General features: G+C 41.4%; 1 protein-coding gene across 5 annotated transcripts in view; it reads left to right on the top strand.

Annotated features, from left to right (window-relative positions):
* USP6NL (USP6 N-terminal like) overlaps positions 1–22144 on the top strand; it is a 135207-nt gene extending 113063 nt beyond the window's left edge. For all 5 annotated transcript variants that reach the window (XM_027560198.1, XM_027560201.1, XM_027560199.1 and 2 more), the window contains 8 exons: positions 2255–2364; positions 4497–4545; positions 6293–6413; positions 9526–9620; positions 10300–10365; positions 10459–10558; positions 13017–13169; positions 18598–22144. In XM_027560198.1, coding sequence (XP_027415999.1) covers positions 2255–2364; positions 4497–4545; positions 6293–6413; positions 9526–9620; positions 10300–10365; positions 10459–10558; positions 13017–13169; positions 18598–19958 — 2055 coding nt within the window. In that variant the 3' untranslated portion in view covers positions 19959–22144. The remainder of the gene's footprint in view (positions 1–2254; positions 2365–4496; positions 4546–6292; positions 6414–9525; positions 9621–10299; positions 10366–10458; positions 10559–13016; positions 13170–18597) is intronic.
* The last annotated feature ends 940 nt before the right edge of the window (positions 22145–23084 follow it).

Raw genomic sequence — 23084 nt, 5'->3', positions numbered from 1 at the left:
TGAGAAAAAAACTACTTTTCCTTCATCTACTAAGATTTTTCTCAAACAGTGATAATGGTGGTGGCTCCTGAGCCAGTGCTCTTACCTACTGTTTCTCCCGTTCTTTTAACTGTATCTCATTGTTATCTGTCTCTCTGGGGTCTTGTGATCTGTGTCACAGATGGCAGGGGTCTGGCCACAGTGGTGGCCTGAAGACCTCACCTGCAGCCTTAGCAAGGCTGAAGAGTGTTGTTGGCCAGACCCACAACGAGGTGGCTAGCTTTTCATCCAGGTGCTTTCCACTGTGCTTCTGCCCTCAGGTTTATAGGCTCATGGATCCTATTTCTGTTAAGTAAGTGTTTATCCTTTATTATTGTGACATTCGTGGACTTAGTCTCAGAGATTACCCGAGAAGTTGCTTACCTCCTTTTGTTAGATAAATATGCTTAATTTCCTGTATTCTGCCCTTAGCTTGTCACCGTTCTAGGACATAAATAGTCTTTCTGTTCTGTTACTTTTTTACCTACTTAACTGGGCTTTTCTCCTGCCATGAGGTCTTTTTTGTGTTAAGTTTTCTTGTCCTCTAGAATAATTCATATTATAGATATGTTTGGGTGTTTTTCTCCCTTTCAACTAAATTGTATTTTAAAGCATATTTTATCATGTCTGGTCAAGCATTTCCTTTCTGGGGAAGGGGGGGATGAGAAACAGAGGGCTGGAGAGGGCACAGACACGAGGAGGAAAATGCAGGGGAGTGGATGCCCTGAACTTGGGGCAGACCAGCCTTTCCCTTCACTCGACTCCCAGAACATCAGCAGTTGGGCACTTGTCCTCCTGAGCGGGGATCAGAAGAGTGTTTCTCTAGGAATCTGACCAGCCCAAGAAAATAACCCCCAAACTCCTGACTGCAGGGGAGGCCCAGTGAAAGCAGCTGGACCACTCTGCAGCGAAGACAGTTGTGAAGCCCGTCTGCACACACAACTTTCCATCAGCTTTCTTGTGTCTTCTTTCAAATACAAGCAAACAGTGAGGAGAGGAGCTAGGAGCTAGCATGGAAAATAGGGAACAAGTGGAAAAAGCAACTTATGGGAAACAGACCATAGAGCAAGGAAAAAACAGAAGAGCTATTGCTGATGTCTTCAGAGGGATAAAAAGAGATATTGCATCCATAAAACAAGTATAGGATGCTATAAAAGGAACATTCGAGAACAACAGAGCCTATGAATATAAAAGATGATAATAGAAATGAAAAATTCTAGAGGAGGGTTTGAAAATGACAAGTGAAGAAGTTTCCCAGAAAATAGATTGTGAAGTCAAAACTCAGTGAGTTTTTAAGATTGAAAAGATCCATCAAATGCCCAAACCTGTGGCTAAAAATAGATCCAAACCAAACACAGAAATTGCAAATTTCAGAACTCAGAGATAGAAGCTCCTTTCTTATAAAGAAGAAGGAATTAGAATGGCAACACTGGAAGCCAGAAGACAGTGAAGGTGGTGCCTTTTGAGTAAAAATATTTTCTAACTTAGAATTCTAAAATAGTCAAATAGCTAAGAAAGAAGGTAGACTTAACAGATGTTCAGAGTATCAAAAAAATTGATCTTCCACACGTCTTTTCACAAAAACTACTGGAGGCCGAGCTCCTCAGAACAAGGAAATAAACCAAGAAAGATGTGAGATGCAGGAGCCAGGAAACCTAAGCAAAGCAAGGCCTAGCAGATGTTTGTGAAGGGGAGCCCCTGAGAAGCCCCACTGAGTAGCTGGTCCAAAGGCCCGAGGAGCCGAGTCTGTGGGGAGTTGAAAACAGGAGGTGCCTGTTCTGCTAGAAGAGCCAGGAGAGGCTGACAGCAGCCTAAAGTGAGCCTGGATCGAATCAGCAACACTTTACAGAAAACGAAGCCAATCGAGAAACGAGAAGCCGGGCAGTGATAAGCCCCAAGGAAAACTAGAACATTATGTTGGAAAGAAGAAAGGAATCACCGTGAACTGCCTGGCTTGCCTGGGAAGAGTCTTAGCAACGCAAACTCCAAACATTTTCCATCCAAGTGAAAATCTAGCTGTCCTGAGAGGACGGGAGGGAAGGAGGCAGCAGGGTGGTGGTGTGTGGACAGAGGGGAGCCTGCACTGTGCTCCTTGTTGTGTTGTTATTTTTGAACCATGGAAATGGCTTTCCTTAATCAAAAAAGTTTTTTAATGACAATTACTTTACTGTTTGTCATAGACTTTTTGACATTTGATTTCCATTAAAATGGCTTTCTTCTCTTTTTTCCTCTTCAGAAATTAAAACACAGAGCACGGGGTTGTTCGCCTGATATCAGACAGATAGACCTTGATGTCAACCGCACATTTAGGGACCATATCATGTTTAGAGACAGATACGGTGTGAAGTAAGTAAAGTTTAATATTATAAACTATGACTAGCATTTACAAATAGTCTTCATCAGCTTGAAATGTGCGTGTTTGGACTGTCCTGTATAGGTGATGATTTGGCTTCCACCTCTGAGGGTTTACATTTTGGCAGATCCTTTGGTCCATATTATGTAAGCTTTAGGATATCAGTTAGCTTAAATTTTTAATCTTTGACATATCCGTGCTATTCTGTTTGCTATAAAATCATTTTATGATCTATAAATTCTTAAATATATGGTAGATACTCTTATTAAAAATCTCAGAAATGAGATTTTGTTACTTTTTGAGAACCGTGTCAGTAATAAATGCATTCTTAGACCCTTGATTCAATGCACAGGTGAAACTAAAAAAATGGGAAATGGGTGAATAAAATGACAGTGACTGTTTAGGAATGCAATGTGTAGTTTTGCTGTCCTCTGCATCAGTTAAGGTTCAGCCAGAGAAACAGAAACCAGTAAGAGATGTAAACTGCAGGATTTGCTGTGCGGAACTGGCTTACAGCGTGCCGGAACTGACTGGCAAGTTCAGGGTCCGTAGTGCAGGTGTCAGGAAGGGCCTTGGGCGCTCTTACGACCTTTTGACCGATTGCACCAGGGCTTCCCAGATTATGGAGGGTAATCTCCCTGACTTCAAGTCAACTGATTATGTGTTTTGGTTACATTTACAAAAGACCTGTTTCACAGCCACACCTCCATTAGAGTTTGAATATCTGGGGATTGCAGCCCAGCCAAGTGTACATAAGAAGCTCAGTATCACAGACCACACTCATCAACTTAATTTTTGAATAACGACAATAAAGTTGTACTTCCTTATAATATTCGGTACTTCCACAACTATTCTGCTTACAACTCAAAATATGCCAACCCCCTCCCGACAGAATGATGCTGAGTCCTTGGGGATATGTACTCCTTTTGCTTTGATACGTGTAACCTAAATGCTGTGATATAAAGTCAGCTATTATTAAACATCTTATGGTAGATGGGGACATAAGGGAAAAGAGAAGGAGCAAAGCACATTAAAAATATATATGTATATCCACAGACATTGATACCAAAATAAGGAAAACATACTCTTAACAGATGTAGTCGTCATCTCCGTGACTGGGCATGCGGTCCCTGCTGGTCATAACTTACTTACCTTCCACTTCCCATCCCGTGTACCCTTTGCCCTCAACAGGCACCTTGGCTGCTGGGGGCCCTAAACCTTTATTCTTGAAGAGTCTACCATTAGCAGTCCTGCCTGAATTTGATTGTGGCGGTGTTCCGTGGACTTGAATCACTGGGTTCGGTTATACTCAAAGGCACCTTCAGTTATTCTCTGTCCCAGACGTGCTCTTGCTTATGTCCACCGTGTCCTAGCAGCTCACCTTTCCCCTTAACGACCAGGATCAGTCACTCCAGCCGGCACACTCGCCGCCTCCTTTGCCCGCTGATTGAGAGGCATGCGGAGCCCATAGTGGTAGGGTGGCCAACCTGGCTCCCAGTTCGGTGGAAGTGTTTGTCTCCTAGTGGGGACACTCCTCTCTTTGGAGCCAGGACCTCTAGAGCAGCAGAGCCTAAGGTTGATGGAGCAGAAAGCAAACATGTTGTTAGTGGACAAGAGGCAACGGTGGGTGGAGCCACTCCTGTTCCCACGCTTGGATCCTGGGCCCTGAATCCTGGCCAGGGGAGAGGTGATGCCAGTCCTGGAAGTCGATTTCCAGCGGACACCGCCCCCTAGGGGACGTGCCCCCACCCTGCAAGGTGATGTGGGATGCTGGCCCTGTGAATGAGGCTTCAGCAGGCTGGTCCACAGCTCCGTCCAGCCGGCCCCTTCTGTGGGGATGATTCTATAGTGAGAACTGAAAGAGGACACCAAATTGAAGACATGGTGATGTGCTTTGTGCTTTTTGTTATAAATCCTTTCTGTCAAAATGAGTGTTATCTAGCCTCAAGTTTGGGCTGTGTATTGTTTAAATTTGAGCTTGGGGTCATTTCTTTATAATAATAGTAGCTTTATCTGGATTATCTATTTATCATCAGTCAAACTGTGTGTTTTTTTTTTTTTTTAAGTTCCTAATTTTAAAAGTGAAAAAACTAAATTGTGTTCCATGTAAATTTCTTTCCTCTAGGCAACAATCCCTGTTCCACGTTCTTGCTGCATATTCTATTTATAATACGGTAAGTCAGCGCCTGCCTGCCTGCCTGCCTCTTTGAGCTGTGTTCTGAGCACCTGGAGGAAATCTTTGGGCCTCCTTCCTGAAAAAACCCCCTTGGCCTGTGTTGCTTCATCTCAGGACTGGACGGTCTGTGTGGACCTTCCCAAGGCTCCCTCATCTGCCCCAGGGTATCAGAGCAGAGTTGCTTGGAAAGTGGGAAGAACCACAGTAGGACAGCAAAGCTCACTTTTCCCCCCTTACTACAGATTGCTTTGTTTTGTGGTGGTGTTTTTCTTGTTTTTATTTTAAGCACTTAGGACTGGGAATTGGCAGGGCAAGAGGGGCAGGAAGTAGTGGCTAGATTAATTCTGTTTGACTCTTGGTGACTCTTCGTTCCCCTGGGGGGTTGCCTTTCAGAATCACATTTCGTTTATTTGGTGAGGTCCGGATAGCAGAACGTAGGTACCTACTTGCTGTCTCCTGGAGTAAGCCAAAACTAAACATTTTGGTATTAGAACATGTTATTCTTAAGGCATTGATTACTCTTGAGGGAGAGAGATTTGGGGGAAGAGATCAGCTAGTGTCAACGCCAGTATAGATGCCAAGTAAATGCTTTGCTGACCAGATTCCAGGAAGGACACCTTGAACCTTGAGGTGTACCATTTCTACTGTAATCAAAACCTTTTAAGTTACAAGGGACAGAAATTCACTCAACCTAGGGCAAGTTAAAAAGGAATTGATTAAAGGGACATCTCATAGAAATGAAGCTGAGGGTGGCTGTTGGAGCTGGAGGGTGAGAAGCCTACAGGGAGAAGAGCTCCTCTTTCTGTCCCGCTCGGGGCCACGTGGTGACTCTGATTGTCTCTGGAAACTGTTCATTGTACTGTTTCTCTCTTCAGATGTCTCTCTGTGCCTGCTTGTCTGTTTTTCTTAGGCTGCTTTGCAGCCATAGCCTCAATGTGGGCATTCTGTTCAACTACATACCACTGTATACGTAGTTGTGGCTTTATTCAGTTTTCCTAGAGAAACATGTGATTAATGAATGAGTAAAATTGTCATGCAGCTGAATTAATGCTTCCCTGGGGTTAGGGAATCCCGTTCCCTAGGGAATCCCAGGAACGGCGAAGCCTGGTGGGCTGCCGTCTGTGAGGTTGCACAGAGTCGGACACGACTGACGCAACTTAGCAGCAGCAGCCGGAGTTAGGTGTCCTCGTCTCCATGAGCGGTGGTTCACATGTCATGACATGGATCCCTAAGGCCATGCGATATGACATATAAGTGTCATTATGTGTAATTATGGGGAGAATGGGCAGTTCTCAGGGAAGGGGCTTAGACTGGAAGGGGTCCCCCAAAATATGTCTCTGTAAGGATCTGGAAATCTAGAGAAAAGACAGCCAACTGGGAACTGTGCAAGGAGAGAAATTTGCCAACATCTGAGCAAAGAGGAGGAATATTGAGCTGAGAATCACACATAAAACAGACATAGAAACAGTGCTCTTTACAGAAAGTGTAAGAACAGTATTGAGCAGAGGTCAGTAAAGTCCTTGTAGGTTAGCCTTGTCCACACTTCTGCATGTATCCTTCAACACAAACACAGTCTTTGATAGCATGTGGTTCAGTACTGTGAAGGCTATAATATTTCTCTGTAGAACTGCACATTAAGTAATGTATTTAGGCCTTTTCTGTTTTCTACCTCAGTTCTTCATACCCGCCTGTACATGTAATTTGATCTTAAAACCCCCGGTTTCTCTGTTCTCGTTTCTCTTTAGGAGGTTGGATACTGTCAGGGGATGAGCCAGATCACAGCCTTGCTCCTCATGTATATGAACGAGGAAGATGCCTTCTGGGCCCTGGTCAAGCTGTTCTCAGGTCCCAAACACGCCATGCACGGTAAGAGGACCCTGAGGCTGATCACCAGCAACAAACAGGGGAGGGAGAGACTGGCAGGTTCGAACAAAGTCAGACTTGGGGGTGATGCTTGGTAGAGTCAAGTATAGAAACTTGTCTAGGGGCATGTTTAATTCACTAGTATTTATTACTAATTTCTTATTTAATTCTTCTTCATTGAACTTTTCTAAGCTTTTCTGTTCAGATTTATAGTCCTTCGTCTTTACTACAAAATATACTATTGACGTTTTAAAATTCTTTCCTTACTTGCCCTGGTTAGGAGAAACTAGGTTTGGAAGAATTTAGGAAAAACTGAATTCTTGGAAGCTTTTGATCGAAACTATTAGACAGTTATGCCTTCAGAGAAATGTCTACTGTTGACTGGATATTGCGATTTATACCAGTTTGTTAGAGAATATTAATTGAGAAATGACACTGAGGTGTTTAAAGGAAAGGCCCACAGTGATTTGGTATGTCAAATATGTGTTTTAATTCTTTCAGACTTAAAATTGGTTCCATCTTACAGTAAAAAAAGCTGATAACATATTCTGGGAAGTTTGATATTTCAAAGCTTGCATAATTTTTTGGTTTTCAAGTTATTACACTGTTTTGAATAATATTTTCCTTATATTTGCCAAGCATATGCAATAAACTTAACTTGAGAGAGTTTGGATTGAAACTTCTCTTGAAAATAAAAGTGGTGTTTCTCTATATAATGCAAAATTATTTTCTCAATGCCATTGAGTGTGATGATACCAAATTAAAAACAGTTTTAACACTAATCACTCCGAGAATGGACCATCATTCTCTTTGTGAACGTTAAAGCTTCATGTGCTGGGGAACCTGCCACAGGTTAAAGTGATGTTTTAAATTTTCAAAACTATGACCTTCCATAGTTTATTAAATCTCACATTCTTACCATGTGCTTATTGTCGAAGCATTGTGTGTATGTGTATATGTTTGCATTTAGCTATCTCCTTCAGTGTTTGCTGTGAATTTTTAAAAAAATAAATACTGTCTACATGATAAGTGTTTCTGGACTCTCTGCATCCCATAAGTGGACTCCATTAGTAAGACACGTTACATTGAGCTGCCATTCAATAGTATCATTGCCAAAGGCATCTTGAAGAAACACAACTCTTCCTTATCAGTCTTTATTTTGCTTTAGCGTGAGATGGCATTGCTGATAATCTTGGAAGTACAGTGGAATATTAACAGCTTAAGTAGTGTGTAATTATGTGGAATACTGTCCAGTTTTAGAAAATCCATCTCTTTTAAGAAGCCTGGTAACTTGCTTGCAGTAGTTACTGTCAGCAGTCTAAGCTATGTGTGTGTACTCAGTCATGTCTGACTCTCTGTGGACTGCAGCCCACCAGGCTCCTCTGTCCATGGGATTTCCCAGGCAGGAACACTGGAGTGGGTTGCTATGTCCTTCTCTAGAGGAGCTTTCCGATCCAGGGATCAAACCTACCTCCCTTGTGCTTCCTGCATTGGCAGGTGGGTTCTTTACCACTGCACCACCTGGGAAGCCCCAGACTAATCTACAAAGCAGTACTTATTTTAATATTCTAACATTTACATTTACAAACCAGTTTAGGTCATTGTTATGGGTAAGTTTGTACCTAGAGATATTTGTTTCTAGATCTGCCTATGAAATTTTATAACTGAAGGCTACCTCAGTTCTTTGCATTTCCTATATGAAGCTGTTATCACTCACAAAAGTGTAATGTGAGGGCTAAAGCATGAGATTTAAAATACCAAGTCTGGAACCCCACTGAAAAGGGAAGCGGTGTTGGGTATCTTAGCATCCTTGAGCTCTGTTTATTACTGAAGGAATTGCCTTTTTCAAAATCAGACTTTGTCTTGAGTTTCTTCCAACCCCCACTCCTCTCAAATTGACCATGAAAGTGTCAGTAGAGAGAGAGAGTTTTGTGTTTTTTTTTAATGAAATTATTTCACCAGAAAGTATTACTAGGGGAGGAATTTTCTATCTCTGGAGATTTTTACACACTCCTTAGAAAGCTGAGAATCGGTTAAGAAATAGCCCTTCCCCAAGGATCATAAAGCAGTTCTTCCCAGCAGTGTTCCGCAGTTTCTTGCAGGGACATACTTTTACGTTTTGGAAACATGCGTTCTGTGGGGAAATATTGGACTCCAAGATCAGATAAGTCTGGGAGATGAGGTAAACCAAGAAAAACAAGTGTCTTTAGTCTATGAAACAACTTAGAAACATTCAAAAGCTCATATGCCTGTGAACATATGCAAAAAAGGGTATATGTGACATACAGTATTTCTCCTGGATTCTTTTAAAAACATAGAACACTTATTAACGTCTTTTGAAGTTACCTAGAACCCAGGCTGAAGAACCCATATGGAGAAATCAAATTCATTGTGTGTGCATCCTTTTTAATGGACTATTAGAATATCTGAAAGGAAACTTGTGAATAAAAATAGATGTAAATTTCCATGAGTTACATACACAAAGTTAATACTAACTTCCCATTTACAGTTACTTCCTAGAAATCTTATAGATTGTATTGCGTAATCATTTGGGATAGACTATGTTAACATTGATCATACATGCCCGTATGTTTTAGTTTATGTTACATATCACTTATAAAAAGGATTAAAAAGTGATATTAACCTGGGAATCATGGTTACTCTAATGATACTGTTAGAGTAAGCCCGAAAAAAGTAATACAGTGTTTGTTTTATATAATGGGGAAGCAAAATAAGTGATCAAGATTAGAATAATTTATAGAAGTGTGTGTTTACCCAGTACTTCAAGGAAACAGATAATCTTGATAAAAAGCTTCAGTTTCCATTTTTTCTTATTTTCTTATTTTCCCTTTTAATTCAGAAATACTCCGTCCTCTTTTATATTTTTACAAGGTGATAGGCGATCCTTAGCAAACACATACTAGGCTATAAGTTTTCATTAATCAAAGCTTATACATAATTGTTACCTTGGAGAGAAGTAAAAATATTTGGGTAACTATTAGGTTTGTTTTTATTGTTGTTAACAGCTAAAAGATAAAAGAAATATGTTGCATTTTAAACTAGGGGTTTCTGTTGTTATTATTTATGAAGTATTGTTTTTATGTTTGTATTCTAGGATTTTTTGTCCATGGTTTTCCCAAACTCTTGAGGTTTCAAGAACATCATGAAAAAATACTGAATAAATTTTTGTCCAAGCTTAAGCAGCACTTGGTAGGTAGATATGACCTTGACTTACACCCACCTATACCAAGAATAAAGCTAGAAGCCTTGAGTGCAGCCATTGGTCCCCATTACTCTATTGGTGTACAGTCTCGTCCATTTCATTTACTGAGCAGTTCCAGTTGCTCACAGGACATTAGATTGGTGGAATTTAGTACCGCTGAACTATCACAGCCCTAACTCATAGCATCAGTCGCCTTTGAAGCTGATACATAATAATACAAACAATATAGTTTTTAAGGGTATGTGATTCCTCAGTGATTTAGGAGGTTTTTTAATTGCACTAAAGTATTTGCACTAAAATATTTTAAGGATCATACAGATTCGTCCTCAGTGAATCACATGCATACTCCTCTGAAAAAATACAGTAATTTAGTAAAGCAACGATGCTTCCTTTTAGAATATATTAAAAGAGAATCAAAGTGTTGTATTACAGTCTTATCTTATGAGGGGTTTATTCTCAGGGTGATTTTCAAAAGTACAACTGAGGAAGAAGAGAGAGTCAGAAGAGAAAAAGTGGAAATACCGCAGCACAGAGGAGATTCGTAATGAATGGTTTTGTTCAGCTGTGACAGCTGCCTCCAACAACCTGCCTAACTTTTAGTATTTATTATATTGTCATGTTTTGTGTGCAGCAATCCAGAAATTGTGAAATTTTTGTTTTTTCCAGGATTCTCAAGAAGTCTACACAAGTTTTTACACAATGAAATGGTTTTTTCAATGTTTCCTTGATCGGGTGAGTGTTTATTTTAAAAGTCCAATCATAAAATTAAAAATACCAGACGAGGACAAACTGTTCATCTTATTTCTGTTTTGTTTTTAATTATAGACGCCCTTTACACTAAACCTCAGAATATGGGACATCTATATCTTCGAAGGAGAGCGAGTTCTTACTGCTATGTCTTACACAATCTTAAAATTACACAGAAGTAAGAAAGCATTTAATTATAAAGATTTCACAAAAGCTAGCCTTGTTTTAAATCTTGACTTCTCGTTACCCACCCAACTTCAAGGTCATTTCTTTTTAGTAATGAGTTTAAAAATTCTTTAAAATCAGTGAAGAAATTATCTTCAGTTGGTGGTTTTCCCTCGTTGGTTCTTCGTCGTGACTAGAAGCTTACTCCTTGCAAAACTCTTAATTCTTTTCTCTGTGTCAGTTTCATCTTCACATTTAAGTTGAATGTAGTATGTTGGTTTTACTACTACTAATATTCCTACTAGTTACTTGTTTCCATGGTGTGTGTGTGGGGGGGATGTCCCTTATTTATTTATTTTTTTTCTTTGATAAGTTTAATACGAAAAGGGAGAGACCAAAGAAGCCAGGCCCTTTAGTTAACAGGTCTACAGAGGGCGTTTTCTGTGATTGCTTCACCAGGAAAAGAGCATCCAGCCCCACGCCATAGACCAGAGTTGGGGACCCTCCCCCTATCTCCCTGTCTGGCTGCTTTGTGGCCTCTGTAGCAAGTACCCTCCAGGCTCACAGTTGTCCAAATGTAGCAAAAGGCCTTCAGTTGCAATATCGCAAGGGCTTGGTAAATAGGATATGCTGTGCCTTACTCTGAAAGTCAAGAAGTGAGAGTTGCTCTTTATGAATATGAGGGACCTTATTCACCTTAAAGTCTTAAACTACCCTTAAAACTTAGGCACTCCTTTTGTGACCATGCAGAGAAGGGAAGAGAAGCTCACGTGGGTGCCCCTCAGGCAGCACCTCCCGCCTGCGGCACAGCCTGAGTTCACGCTCACTGTATACTCCGCCCGCTTGCCTTGTTCTTGAATGGTCATCTCTTCAGTTTCCCAGCTCAGTGACACATTAGCTGAGTGCTTGGGGTCCTGTTCTCTAGTTTTCCTCCCCGCTGTGGCTTTGTTCTAAGAATGTCCTTGGTACTTTGATAGGAAATGGTTTGATTGCTTACTTGAAAAGCATGGTCTTCAGGAGCACCAGATTATTCAGATTCTAGATAAGACTGAAACTTTAAAATCACATCTGTGTTGTTTACTCTGAGAGAAGAGGATTCAGAAGTCTTGAGGTTCACGTCCCTGCCTCCCCAACACCAAACCACAGCCCTAAGATGAAGCAGTTTGGCAGTGAACTGCCTCCCAAAACTCAGATCTGTGGTCATAACCGCAGGAAGTCAGTCAGTCTCCCTCCCTCCCCTCTCCCCACCATGCCCTTCTCTTCTCTCTGGATTATGAACTGACCAAGATGTAGAACAGAAGCATACTCTGTGTTAAGGTATATACTTACCAGTTGAACGTTCCTTTAGCAGTGAGAAAGCCCCATAACTCTCTCCCTCCTCTTAAATTGTGTTTCACTTACGACTCTTGATTAATTTTGACAAGTAAAAAGTTCCTCTACTCTTTGTAAATTAACCTTAAACACAACAACTACTTTAAATCCTACTATCATTAGGTTAAACTCTGGAAAGCCTTTGCTGTTGTATACTCTTTCTTCATTAGGAAGACAGAGATCAAGGACTTATATAAGTTCCTTCATCATATAAAGCTTCTGGGCCAATAGTTACCTGAGGCTCCTAAGATTTTTTCTTGTTTTTTTTCCTGATTCCCTTACCAATATTTAGAGGCATTGTTATTTAAAAAAGAAAAATCACACTGTGACTTTAAACAGTAAAAAAAAAAAGGCAACCTAAATGCCCAGTATTAGAAGACCAATTATTCATAAATTTAGAGCATACACACAGTGGATTCTTATGCAGTTGTTAATAATGACAGCATAAAATCATACTTGTTGAAGTGAGAGGTATCAGTGATACACACCATTGACTGGGGGAAAGCAAAGAGGTGAATAATGTGTAAAGTGTCATTTACTTCTGTAAGTTGAACTGCATGTACACACATCTGCTTGTAGGACACTGGCATAGTATCAATACAGATAAAATTAATAATCCAGATTTTCAAGAAATTCAGAGAGGGGCATTGGTGGTTTAGTGGTAGAATTCTTGCCTCCGAGATTTTTGAAAAACTCTGAGACAGTTAAAATACAGACCTAGAAGTGGCTATGCCTGTGGCAGTCACAGCTGTTATCAGGAAAACACATACATCATCCTGGGTGGTCTTTGTCAGTCTCCGGTCTCTAGGAGCTCATGCTCTGGGGAAAAATAATACCCAGGTATGGTTATTCTTACACCTGTGAGAAGGTATTTAGCAGCATTCACCTTTCCCCAGTCCCCCGAGGCTACCTGCTTTTCTCTGTGAACTGCTTTTCTCTGTGCTTTAATATCAGGAAACAGTTTTGTACTGAGTTTTGGTGATAGTCACAAGGCTATTTGGAAGTTGTATGTGGTGCACTCTTAAAAATAGACATCGAATAAAATATGTTTTCTTCTCAACCTAAAGTAGCCATTGTATATTTTTCTCATCTTTTCTTAGAACATCTTATGAGATTGTCCATGGAAGAACTTGTAGAATTTCTTCAGGAGACCTTGGCAAAGGATTTTTTCTTCGAAGATGACTTTGTAATAGAGCAGCTCCAGATTTCTATGGCAGAACTGAAGCGGGCAAAGCTCGACCTTCCAGAGCCTGGTAAGGAAATAGCCAGATGCTTTATGTATAACTTACAGTTAAGATCAGGAGATACTGTGCAGTTAACATGGCCCATTGCTGTGAAAACGTCTGCATACTTGTGATGACATCATGTAAATCAGTGTCTTGTTGGCTGCTTATGGCTTCATTAGTTTAAGAAAGAGCAAATATTCATTAAATCTGCCTCTCCTAGTTGGAAAATTAGGAAGTTTAATAGATAGATAATGTTGTTTCAACAGAAGTTAACCATGGCTTAAGTTACCATAACAATCAGCACTCTTTACTTTCACCATCACTTGTAGAACCACATGCGGTACTGGAGCAAGTAGAAGTCCCATTTTATAGAAGAGGAAACTGATACTAAAATGCTAATAAACATGAAGCCCGCAGAAGCTGCAGATAGCAGAGTCCGAGTCTGAGGTTCCTGACTGCTCATCCCTGGTTCTTCGCAGTATGCTGCAGTGTAGATAATATATTTTATTCACTTATTCCAAAACATCTTCCAGTGCCTCCTGTTAGGTTTTCTGCTAGGTGCTGTGTTGGGGATTTAACAACTAAAAAGACATTCCTTCTGTTCTCAGGGTGCACGGAGGAGACCCAGAATTTACGCAGCAACAGTAGAGTATGAATAGAGTCATAATAGAGCTAGAAACAGGGTAAATAGGGAAGGGTGGATGAAGGGTAGTACTGGATAAGAGGGAAAGAAAAAACAAAATGCAGAGAGAGCACAGTAGAAAGTTTTCAGAACACAGTTTTGCTAAAAACCAAGATGCTTTGCTTTTAGTTATTTAAGCGCAAGGAGTCTAATCGGTGTTTCTCTGAGGTTTGTTTTGCGTCATCAGGGTTCACCAGAAGTTAAGCCATCACTGCAGTGGTGGCGTGTGGGCCTGGGCCCAGTGAGGCCAGCGCCCTGCTCCGGGAGGTCTCCTCTCATGTAGTGTTGTCCTTCTCTACTGATTCTTTCCTGTCACAGGGAATGCATTTGGAGTAACAGTTACTAACTATATTCTTGCTATTCCAATATTTATTTTTAAATGACTTACCTACTTTTAAAAAGTTTAAAACAAGTTTTAGTAAAAGACACATACATTAATAGAAAAAATATATATAACAGAACTGTTTAAACATGAGAATAAAATATCCAAACTTGTGTAATGGAATGGACTGATTTAGCATCTAACTAGCAGCTAGTGTTTATTGAGTGTCTGCTCTGTGCCACATTCCACACAGTGTCTCATTTAATCCCTCAAATAACTTTTACAAAACACTCAGCCCCAGTCTACACATGAGGAAACTTGGTGGCGGTAGTTTGTAAGATCTTTTTACGGTAGACAGAGATAGAGGAGGTGGGGGTGGATAAATGACCCTGGAGCTGGGTTATTCTCCGGGCTGATGTTCTCTGCTTGGATACAGAAAGCCGCTGCGGTCTTCCGAGGCAGGCCGGCTGAGGGACTTGTAGTTGCGTGTGGTGTCCACTGGGTGGTGACAGAGACCTGAGTACGATGGAAGATGGAGCAGCCAGAAGGGACTAAAGAGACTCCCCCTTTTTTTTTTTAAAGGGATGCTAAGGAGTGTTCTTTTTGTTGTTGTTTTAAAGAAAAAAGTGTTATTCAAGAAAAATAAGAAACTTTTTGCCTTTTTCTGAAATATATCAAGTTACAGTTCCTTTTTTTTTTTTGAGCAGAGTAGTCTAATTCTTGGCAGTGGCATAAAGATATTTACCATTTATGTGATGGAACCCTAGTGAAAAGTGTCATTAGCGTGGTATTTTCACAGAAGCGTCCGTCTTGTGTGTGATGGGAATCATGCTGCTTTCCCACTTCTTCATTTAAACTCCTGGTTTTCAGGGGAGGAAGTGAAGAACAGAATTTTAGGCAAGGAGCTAAAGTGAGGTGAGCAGAAAACAATGTCATGTCTATTGAAAAGAAGTCCAGAATGAAAGTATGGATAATAAATATTAATACTTAGTGCCTATTTATAGCCATCTGTTTGACATCAATTATGCTTGAATCTTTTAGTTATACCCCGTTGCTTAGGTGTGAAAGGAGATATTTAAACCAAAGACCAAATGCAGCAGTGTGTGTATTAGGCACGTTGGGCGGGGTGGGGGGGGCGCTGCATAGTTTGAATAGTTTGAATCTGTGAAAGATACTGTCCAAGAATGTTTAATGCTTATACGGATCTACTTGTGTGGGAAAAGGGCAGAGAGTATTTATCAGCTCATGAGACAATGGTATATGTACTTCAGCACATGAGACAATGGTGTATGTGCTTCAGAAAGGGATCACTTTATAATGAAGTCGGAGAATATTTTTCTCCTGATCCTGTACTTAGACACAGAGGTCAGCTCTCCTGGGCGCAGGGCCCCTGGGTTTTGCTGCTGTGGTTGCCAGATGAGTCCTGGGCCTCACTCAGTCCAGCAGCGGCCTCAGGAGGCCCAACGCTCTGCTGTGGGTATCTCCCCGCCCCATCGCCCCCATTATTCTCCCTGATTCTGGCCCATCCTTCCCCTCCCCTCTTTCCCTTCCTTCTCCTAGGTCCCTCCTCTTGAGAGACAGGGCCCTTCCCACTGCCACGGAGGCCCTTAGAAACGTGAACAAGTGTATATTTGCTTGCCCTTGAACTGCTGAGGATTTGCGCTGTTCAGAGGGCTTGGGTCAGTCACGGGAATCCGTCAGCGACTGCTGGTAGAGGACAGAAGTGGGTGCGGAGTCACGGCCCTGCCCGCTCCCCGGTCACAGGTCCCTGTGGACAGGAGCTGCTGTCCCGCGCTGTTCTAAGTTGTGCAGACCCCAGCACTGCGGTCCGGCCCTGGTGCCTGGGAACACACTGACCCTCCCGCGTAGGCCCCCTGGCTTAACCTTCAGTACTATCCATAATATGGGGAGGAGTTAGGGTTTTCAAGCACCTAGGTTTTAGAAGGCTCTTTCTTATATGCTTGTCTATTGCGCCTTTCAAAGTGCTCTCCTTTTTTCCTACTTACAATCTTTATGGGAGCTAAGGGCTGTATCCTCTAAATAGCTTTGTTCAGTTGAGGTATCCATCGTTACCTCTTAGAGTCCTCGTTCCTAGTGAGAGACTGACATTCAGCAGTTAATTATAGACATCATGTCCTTTTGTTTGCACTGAATTTTTTTTTTCCCCTCCAAATCCTGCTATATCTAGTTTCTTAGCTATATAGATCTTGGGTATTTATTACTATTATGTCTCTGTACTGTTTATTTGAGTGATAACATCATTACTCTAATTAAGAATAATTACATATGAATGAGTGGACATTCTGTCAAAACCTCAGTTGTGATTCTGTTACTATTTTAGACACTAGACTGCAAAATAAGTAGGACTGCACTTTGAGCCGGTTATCGACTCCTAAGGTGAAAGGGAGATGTATTATGGGTGACCGTGAAAGACCTTTAAGAAGCTACTTTTTGGATGTTTTAAAACAGTTGCAGATTTTTTCCATCCCAGTGTGGATTTTGGCCTCTTGACCATTCAGTAAATGGAACATGCTAAAATTTTCTTTTAATTCTAATATGATGTGTAGATGCATAGAATATTAATGTCTCTTCTTAGAGAAATGTGTATATTGGCTTGAATATAAAGTAGTGTTAAGTGTAAGGTGAATACTTTTCTCACCCTTTATATTGAAAAATTAAAAATCCCTCATATGTATAACACATACCTTTCCATTTTGCTTCAGGCATGAAATTACCACCTCAGTCTATTACTTCCTCATTTTTTCATTCCTTTTCCTGAGAAATACATGCCTTATATTTGCAATTCTGCATTTTACCATGCATCCTATTAGTCTTTGCTGATGCATGCCTTTTATGTATCCGGAAGATTTCAGGATGGAAATCTCTGGATATGAGAACATAGGGACAGGATATGATGTGGTATTATTTTCCCCAGATGTTCAATTCTCTCTTAGTCTTCTTTCCTCCCTACTTCTTCCTTCCACTTTACCTAGAGCAGCTTTGTTTATATTTTTTTATTTATTGGAGTTTCATATGAGAGTTGGTTAGAGAAGAAGAATTTCCTTTTAAAAAGTTAAAAAAACCCACTGAATTAGGGAAACACAAAGTTTATTTTTAGCTCAGTAACTCTGAGTCTGGCGGCTCATCTATTTAAAGGTTATTTACCATCATTCTCCGCTCCCTTCCAAGGAAAAGCTCATTGAACTTTTTTAATATCTTAAAATTATGATATGTGGGTAAATAATAGTTATCATCACCTAAACCATGAGCTACATGAAAGCAAGGTGGCATCTGCCTGCTCACAACTGTGGACCCATGGCTTCCTCCTAACCGTTTGTTAGGTGGGGGGGACATTTGAAGAGAGAAACAACTTATTTTTAAGTGAGAATGTATGATTTTGTAGTGACAGGTAGAAAGCATATATCTTAAACTTTGGAATTTTTACAAGTGAAGTCTGTCATCTTTTCAAGATGGTATTTATGGGTGTCCATATTATGGTGGATTGTTTTTAGACACTGTTTACTAAATGCGCATTCCTTTAATTCCTCTTTAATTTTCTGGTGTTATTTGAAATGTAAAACTAAAAGTATCTAATATGATTTTCTCTTTCTTTTTTCCTTTTTTTGCATTTAAAGTAGGACCCTGTTAGAATATTAATTTGGAAGTACAGAATATTGTTTCTTTTTATCCTGTGAAGTTACTTGAGAGAATAATAATGAGTGATTTGGGTACAACTTGGAGCCACAGTTGGTCATCAGTTGACCTTTAAACTTGGCAGACTTGCTTGAAGTTGATAGAAACTATTTTACTGAGAGTCTAAACTCTTTTAGTTGAGGAACGCTTAAGTGGAAGGAATGTAATAGTAAGACATTGAACTACTGACCTGCAAGATTGTTTTAGGAATAGAAATGAGAATATCAGCTTTGCATTTTTGAAAAAGGTAATAATAGCTTAACAAAATTTAATAATCATCTTATACAATTCTGTGATCCTTGCTCATGGGCTTCCCTGTTGGCTCAGACAGTAAATAATCTGCCTGCCAGCTTTGATCTGAGGGTCCAGAAGATCCCCTGGAGAAGGGAATGGCTACCCACTCCAGTATTCTTGGGAAATACTGGACAGAGGAGCCTGGTGGGCTACAGTCCATGGAATCCCAAAGAGTGGGACACTACTGAGTCACTATCACTTTTTCTTACTATTCATATAAGGGTATATAAAATCTTCCGATCTGCACATTGTCTAATAAGACTTTGGAGTTTTGGAATGTTTTCATGTCAATCTCTCTAAAAAATGCTTCTCCTAAGGTACTAAAATGCTGCATGTCTCTGTTGTGGGTATGCATGTTGAGTGCGCAAGTGAAGAGTAAGCAGAAATTCATTGATTGTAAGCCTTAGGTTTGGTACTGTTTGCTCATGCACATATGGCACTTATGAATGTGTCTTTCCTTTTAGGCAAAGAGGATGAATTTCCAAAGAAACCTTTGGGGCAGCTTCCCCCTGAAGGTCAGTCAGCTGGTGTTACTCACCTGAGCAACGGACAGAGGAGCGTGGGCAGGTCGAGTCCCCACCCTGGCGGTCGGAGAGGCAGCGGCTCGCCCCACAAGACCCACGAGCCCTCCCCACCCCACCCACGCCGGACCGGCACCCCCGAGAGGGCGAGGCAGCAGCGGCGTAAGTCGTCGGACGAGGAGGGTAAACGGCTTCGCGACGAGGCGGAGGCGCAGGCGCAGAGGAGACTCCCACCGGGCGCCCAGGACGGCTCCGGGCAGTACAACCACGCGGCGGCCAATCAGAACAGCAACGCCACCTCGCGCGCCCGGAAGGAGTTCGCGCCCCGATGGCACAAGCCTTCCGAGGCCGCGGTTCTGGAGAAGACCGCTAAGTCCGCTGTGGAAGGCCGGAGCCGGGCCGCACCCCCTGTGCTCGCCGACCCCCGGGCTCCCCACGTGAGGCAGAAGACGAAGGTGCTGGATGCAGATGAGGGCAAGCGCGGCTCCACGGCCTCTCAGTACGACAACGTGCCCGAGGACGGTCCGGGAGGCGCCGTGGAGGAGGCACTGGAGCGCGCGCGGGCGCAGAGCCCCCGGAGGCCCGCCGAGCCCGGCGCCAGCCCGTCCAGAGCCCCACCCAAGTTCGCCTTCAAAGTCCTGCCTTCGAGTTACGCCCAGCACCCGTTCCTGCCAGACGGGGAAGATCGCGGGCCTGCGCACCCCCCTTCGTACAGTAACCCCCCAACCTACCAGGGCAGCTCTCCAAAACGGGTCCCCGCCGCCAACAGCAGCTTCCCGTTTCCCCCCGGGGCACACACAAATCCTTCCCGGAGACCTTACGGCTCCACACTTTCAATCAGTGCTTCTCCAGAGAAATCTTACAGCCGCCCGACTCCTCTGGTCCAGCCGTCGAGTCGAATAGAAGTTCTCCCTGTTGATCTTGGTGCCGGCGGATATTCGGGCAATTCAGGGTCCCCAAAGAATGGGAGATTCATCCTTCCTCCAGGGGATTGTTTGCCAGATAACAGAAAATGGTCAGAAGTTGGTTACACGTGGAGACCAGAGATGCACGGACAGCCGTGGACAAGAGATGTCAACCGTGGCCACTTGAGCAGTTTCCCAAGACACCCCACGTTTCACCACGCCCCCTATCAGGACCACTCACTCCCCTCAGTCTCCGTAGATGGTCCAGTGCGGTATAGAACTTCCCCAGCTCTGGAAGACGCCACTTCACCCGGGTTTCAGTATTCAGGGCCCTCGCCTCCAGCGTATCACTACAGAAATCGGGATGGACTCTCTATGCAGGAGTCAGTATTGCTGTAAGAATTCATTTGTACTTGCTGCAGACAAGAGAATAGAAACCGTATGAGACCTGAATTGCTATGTTTATAATTGCCAAAGCAGTATTTTATACGATTGTAAAGAACTCGCACAGTTCTCATGTATGTCAGTAATAAGAATATATGGAAGTGATTTCATCCCCACCTAGATGCTGCTTAAAGACGAGCTTTTAACGTGCATCATCACCGAACCCATTAAAAGGAATTTAACCTGGAAACATAGCAATAGCATTTAGGGATGCACGCACAGTTTCATTAATATCTTTCTCCAAAATCTGAATATTTGTACTCTCTTAGCCCATTCTATTTTGAGTAATGTTACAAAGCACTGAAAAGCAGTAGAATAGATATTTTTAAGGCTCTACCTAGTGTATGTGTTTTTTAATAGCTACTATATAGGCATCTACCCATATACAGTCAAACACAGAACTAAAAAAATGTTAAAAGAACTTTTAATCTAGATCCATGGAATAATTTATTCTCCTTTTCCCTAACTTATCTTTTAGTCAGGTTTTGTCCGTCCACCGCCACGTCCCCTCGTTTTATTTTTAACCCAGGTCCTAAAGTGACTTGAGGGTTTGCCCTGACTTGATTCAGCATCTCATGGAATGCTCAGCTTTCTCATTCAGCTTTCAGTCTGAAAATTAAAGACATTGGAGAGAAAGGCTAACCACTTAATGGTGCTTAAAAAAATCAGTGCAGTTTAAGTTTTGTTTTCAGAAGTGCAGCACGCAGTGTGTCCATGTTCACAGAGAAGTCCGCTTTTGTGTGTCTGTGCCCTTTTTTCTGGTCTGACTCCTACAAAGCTCAGAGCAGAGTATGCTTGCCAGACGCCCAGGAAGTGTGTGCATAACTCTCCAGTGGATGCCAGCTGAAGTTGCAAGTTACCGATCACCAGTCACTCATAGCAGAACCAACTGCTTTGAAATTCATTTGAAAGCAGGATTAATAATATGGTCCTTTCTTACTTCTGTCCCTTAAATTCCTGTGAAACCTCCCTACAAAGGGCAGGGAGATACTTACATGGTCTTTTCCTGGCCCTCTTCCTTTAAAGAATGTAGTCAGTGGATATTGCTGCTCTTAGGCCATTAAATTATTGCTTTGTAAAATTGTAAAAAATGATCCTAATTATTACTAGGAATCTCAGATTTTGGTCCTTTTTTTTTTTTTTTAAATAGCGTGGCTATCATTTTTTCAGAAATCTTTTTTTTGGTTGGTTGGTTCAGTGAAAAAAGTTCAGTTTCATGGTAACAAATCAGCAATGTATTTCAGAATATTCTTTTACACTACAATGACCAAAACAGCGGCCAAGTTTTGGGCACTCCAAGAAAGTATGTCTTTGGGTTTCACTGGAGAGCTTGTTTTCACCCTTACCTTGCTCTTGTTCGAACAGTAGAGAATAGAAAACCTAACACTGATGGTTCTTCTTGTAAATTGGGGCTTTTAAGCTTTCAAGGTACAGAAGTATATGTTATAAAATGAGAGTAACATTTGTTTAGCTAGTGAATGTGACAATATTTTTTATGTATATAATGAGTCTAATGTAATTTTAATCAACTTGGTAATGATGTTATTAAAGGGCAAAACAAATGCAGTGTATTAGCAGCTGAGCACTGCATAGAAACTCCGACAAAATCCAAATACCACAAGACTCCCGACCAAGATCATGTGGAAGCTGAGAAATAAATGTATATAAAAATGTAGCTGGGGATGTGAACTCCAATTTTAAACCTTGATTCTGTGACTTGTAATAATCCAAGCTGTACAATTTAGTTTATGATAGCAGCATCAAAGCTGCTTCAAAATATATATATATCAACAGTGGTAAATACTGTAGATTTATATATATATATATGCAAAAAATATATACACACACTATTTTCTTATGTCATCTATGACATTTTTTTATCTGTATACTTTTTTTGATGTGATTGTTTTTAACATGCTGAAGAAGTATATTTTGTTTGTGTCTTTTATGTGCTCTGTTCATATGGCATCTCTGATTTTTCTAAACCTTGTTCACTTCTAACTGAGTAGATATGACCCAGTATTTGCCTCCATGACTATATATATTGCAGTTCTGTGTTACATGCTTTACTAGCTTCCAGTAATTCTGTATTTAGAACCGTATCACCTGCCTTTATTTAATCAGCCATTTTTAATAGCTTACAAGTCTGTTAGTGTGTGAAATTCACTCAGTTGTGTCCAACTCGTTGCTACCCCCATGGACATATATAGTCATGGAATTCTCCAGGCCAGCATACTGGAGTGGGTAGCCTTTCCCTTCTCCAGGGGATCTTCCTAACCCAGGCAGGGATTGAACCAGGTCTCCCACATTGCAGGCGGATTCTTTACTAGCTGAGCCACAAGGGAAGCCCTTTTAATAGCAGTAAGGAATTATTTTCAGTTTTCCTCCATTGTGAAATGTAGCTGTTGGTTTTTCAAGTAGGAAAATTTAATTTGAAATTATTTTGCCACCATCCACTTTTACTCTTTCAAATTTATCTTTTAATAAAATATAAATAATGAAATGTTAAAAGATGGAATAATATTCATATAGGAGGTTAAGTATATTTATAAAAAATCTGGTAAGGATCTTCATTTTTTTCTCTAGATATATACGAGGTAAATATTTTACCACTGTTAAGTCTTTTCTTCATAGCAGTTTTGCTTAACACAGTAAGCACTTTGATATAGTTTATATATTTTTTTTAATAGTTTGAAAAATTAAACTAGACCTAGTGTCTCAAAGAGTTTTAAAACTTCAGCTCTTTCAGGTGCTTATGTTTCCAGGATGTTTAAAACAGAAGACAGCTTTGGGAGCCGACAGATGCCTATCCTGTCAAACCAGACATAGAGGGGAGGAACAGAATGCATTTTCCTCCTGCCCTCTAGGTTCTCCATCCAGACCTCATAGATTGGGCAGATAAAGGACAGACAAGTAGGAGAAAAGCAGCCAGAAGGCCATTCGCACGTGTGTCCTGCCTTCACGGGATCCAGTGATGAGGTGCTCCAGGGGAGGGTTAGCTTGGGGTTTCTCCACCCAGCTTAGCTGGGGAAAGGGAGGGATGGGGAAGAAAGGGCACTTACGTAAAAGCAAATGACTTTC

This window comes from Bos indicus x Bos taurus, chromosome 13 (assembly GCF_003369695.1).
Source record: "Bos indicus x Bos taurus breed Angus x Brahman F1 hybrid chromosome 13, Bos_hybrid_MaternalHap_v2.0, whole genome shotgun sequence".
NCBI lineage: Eukaryota > Metazoa > Chordata > Mammalia > Artiodactyla > Bovidae > Bos > Bos indicus x Bos taurus.
The sequence above is the reverse complement of the archived record's forward strand: the minus strand, read 5'-3'. Positions and strand labels throughout refer to the sequence as shown.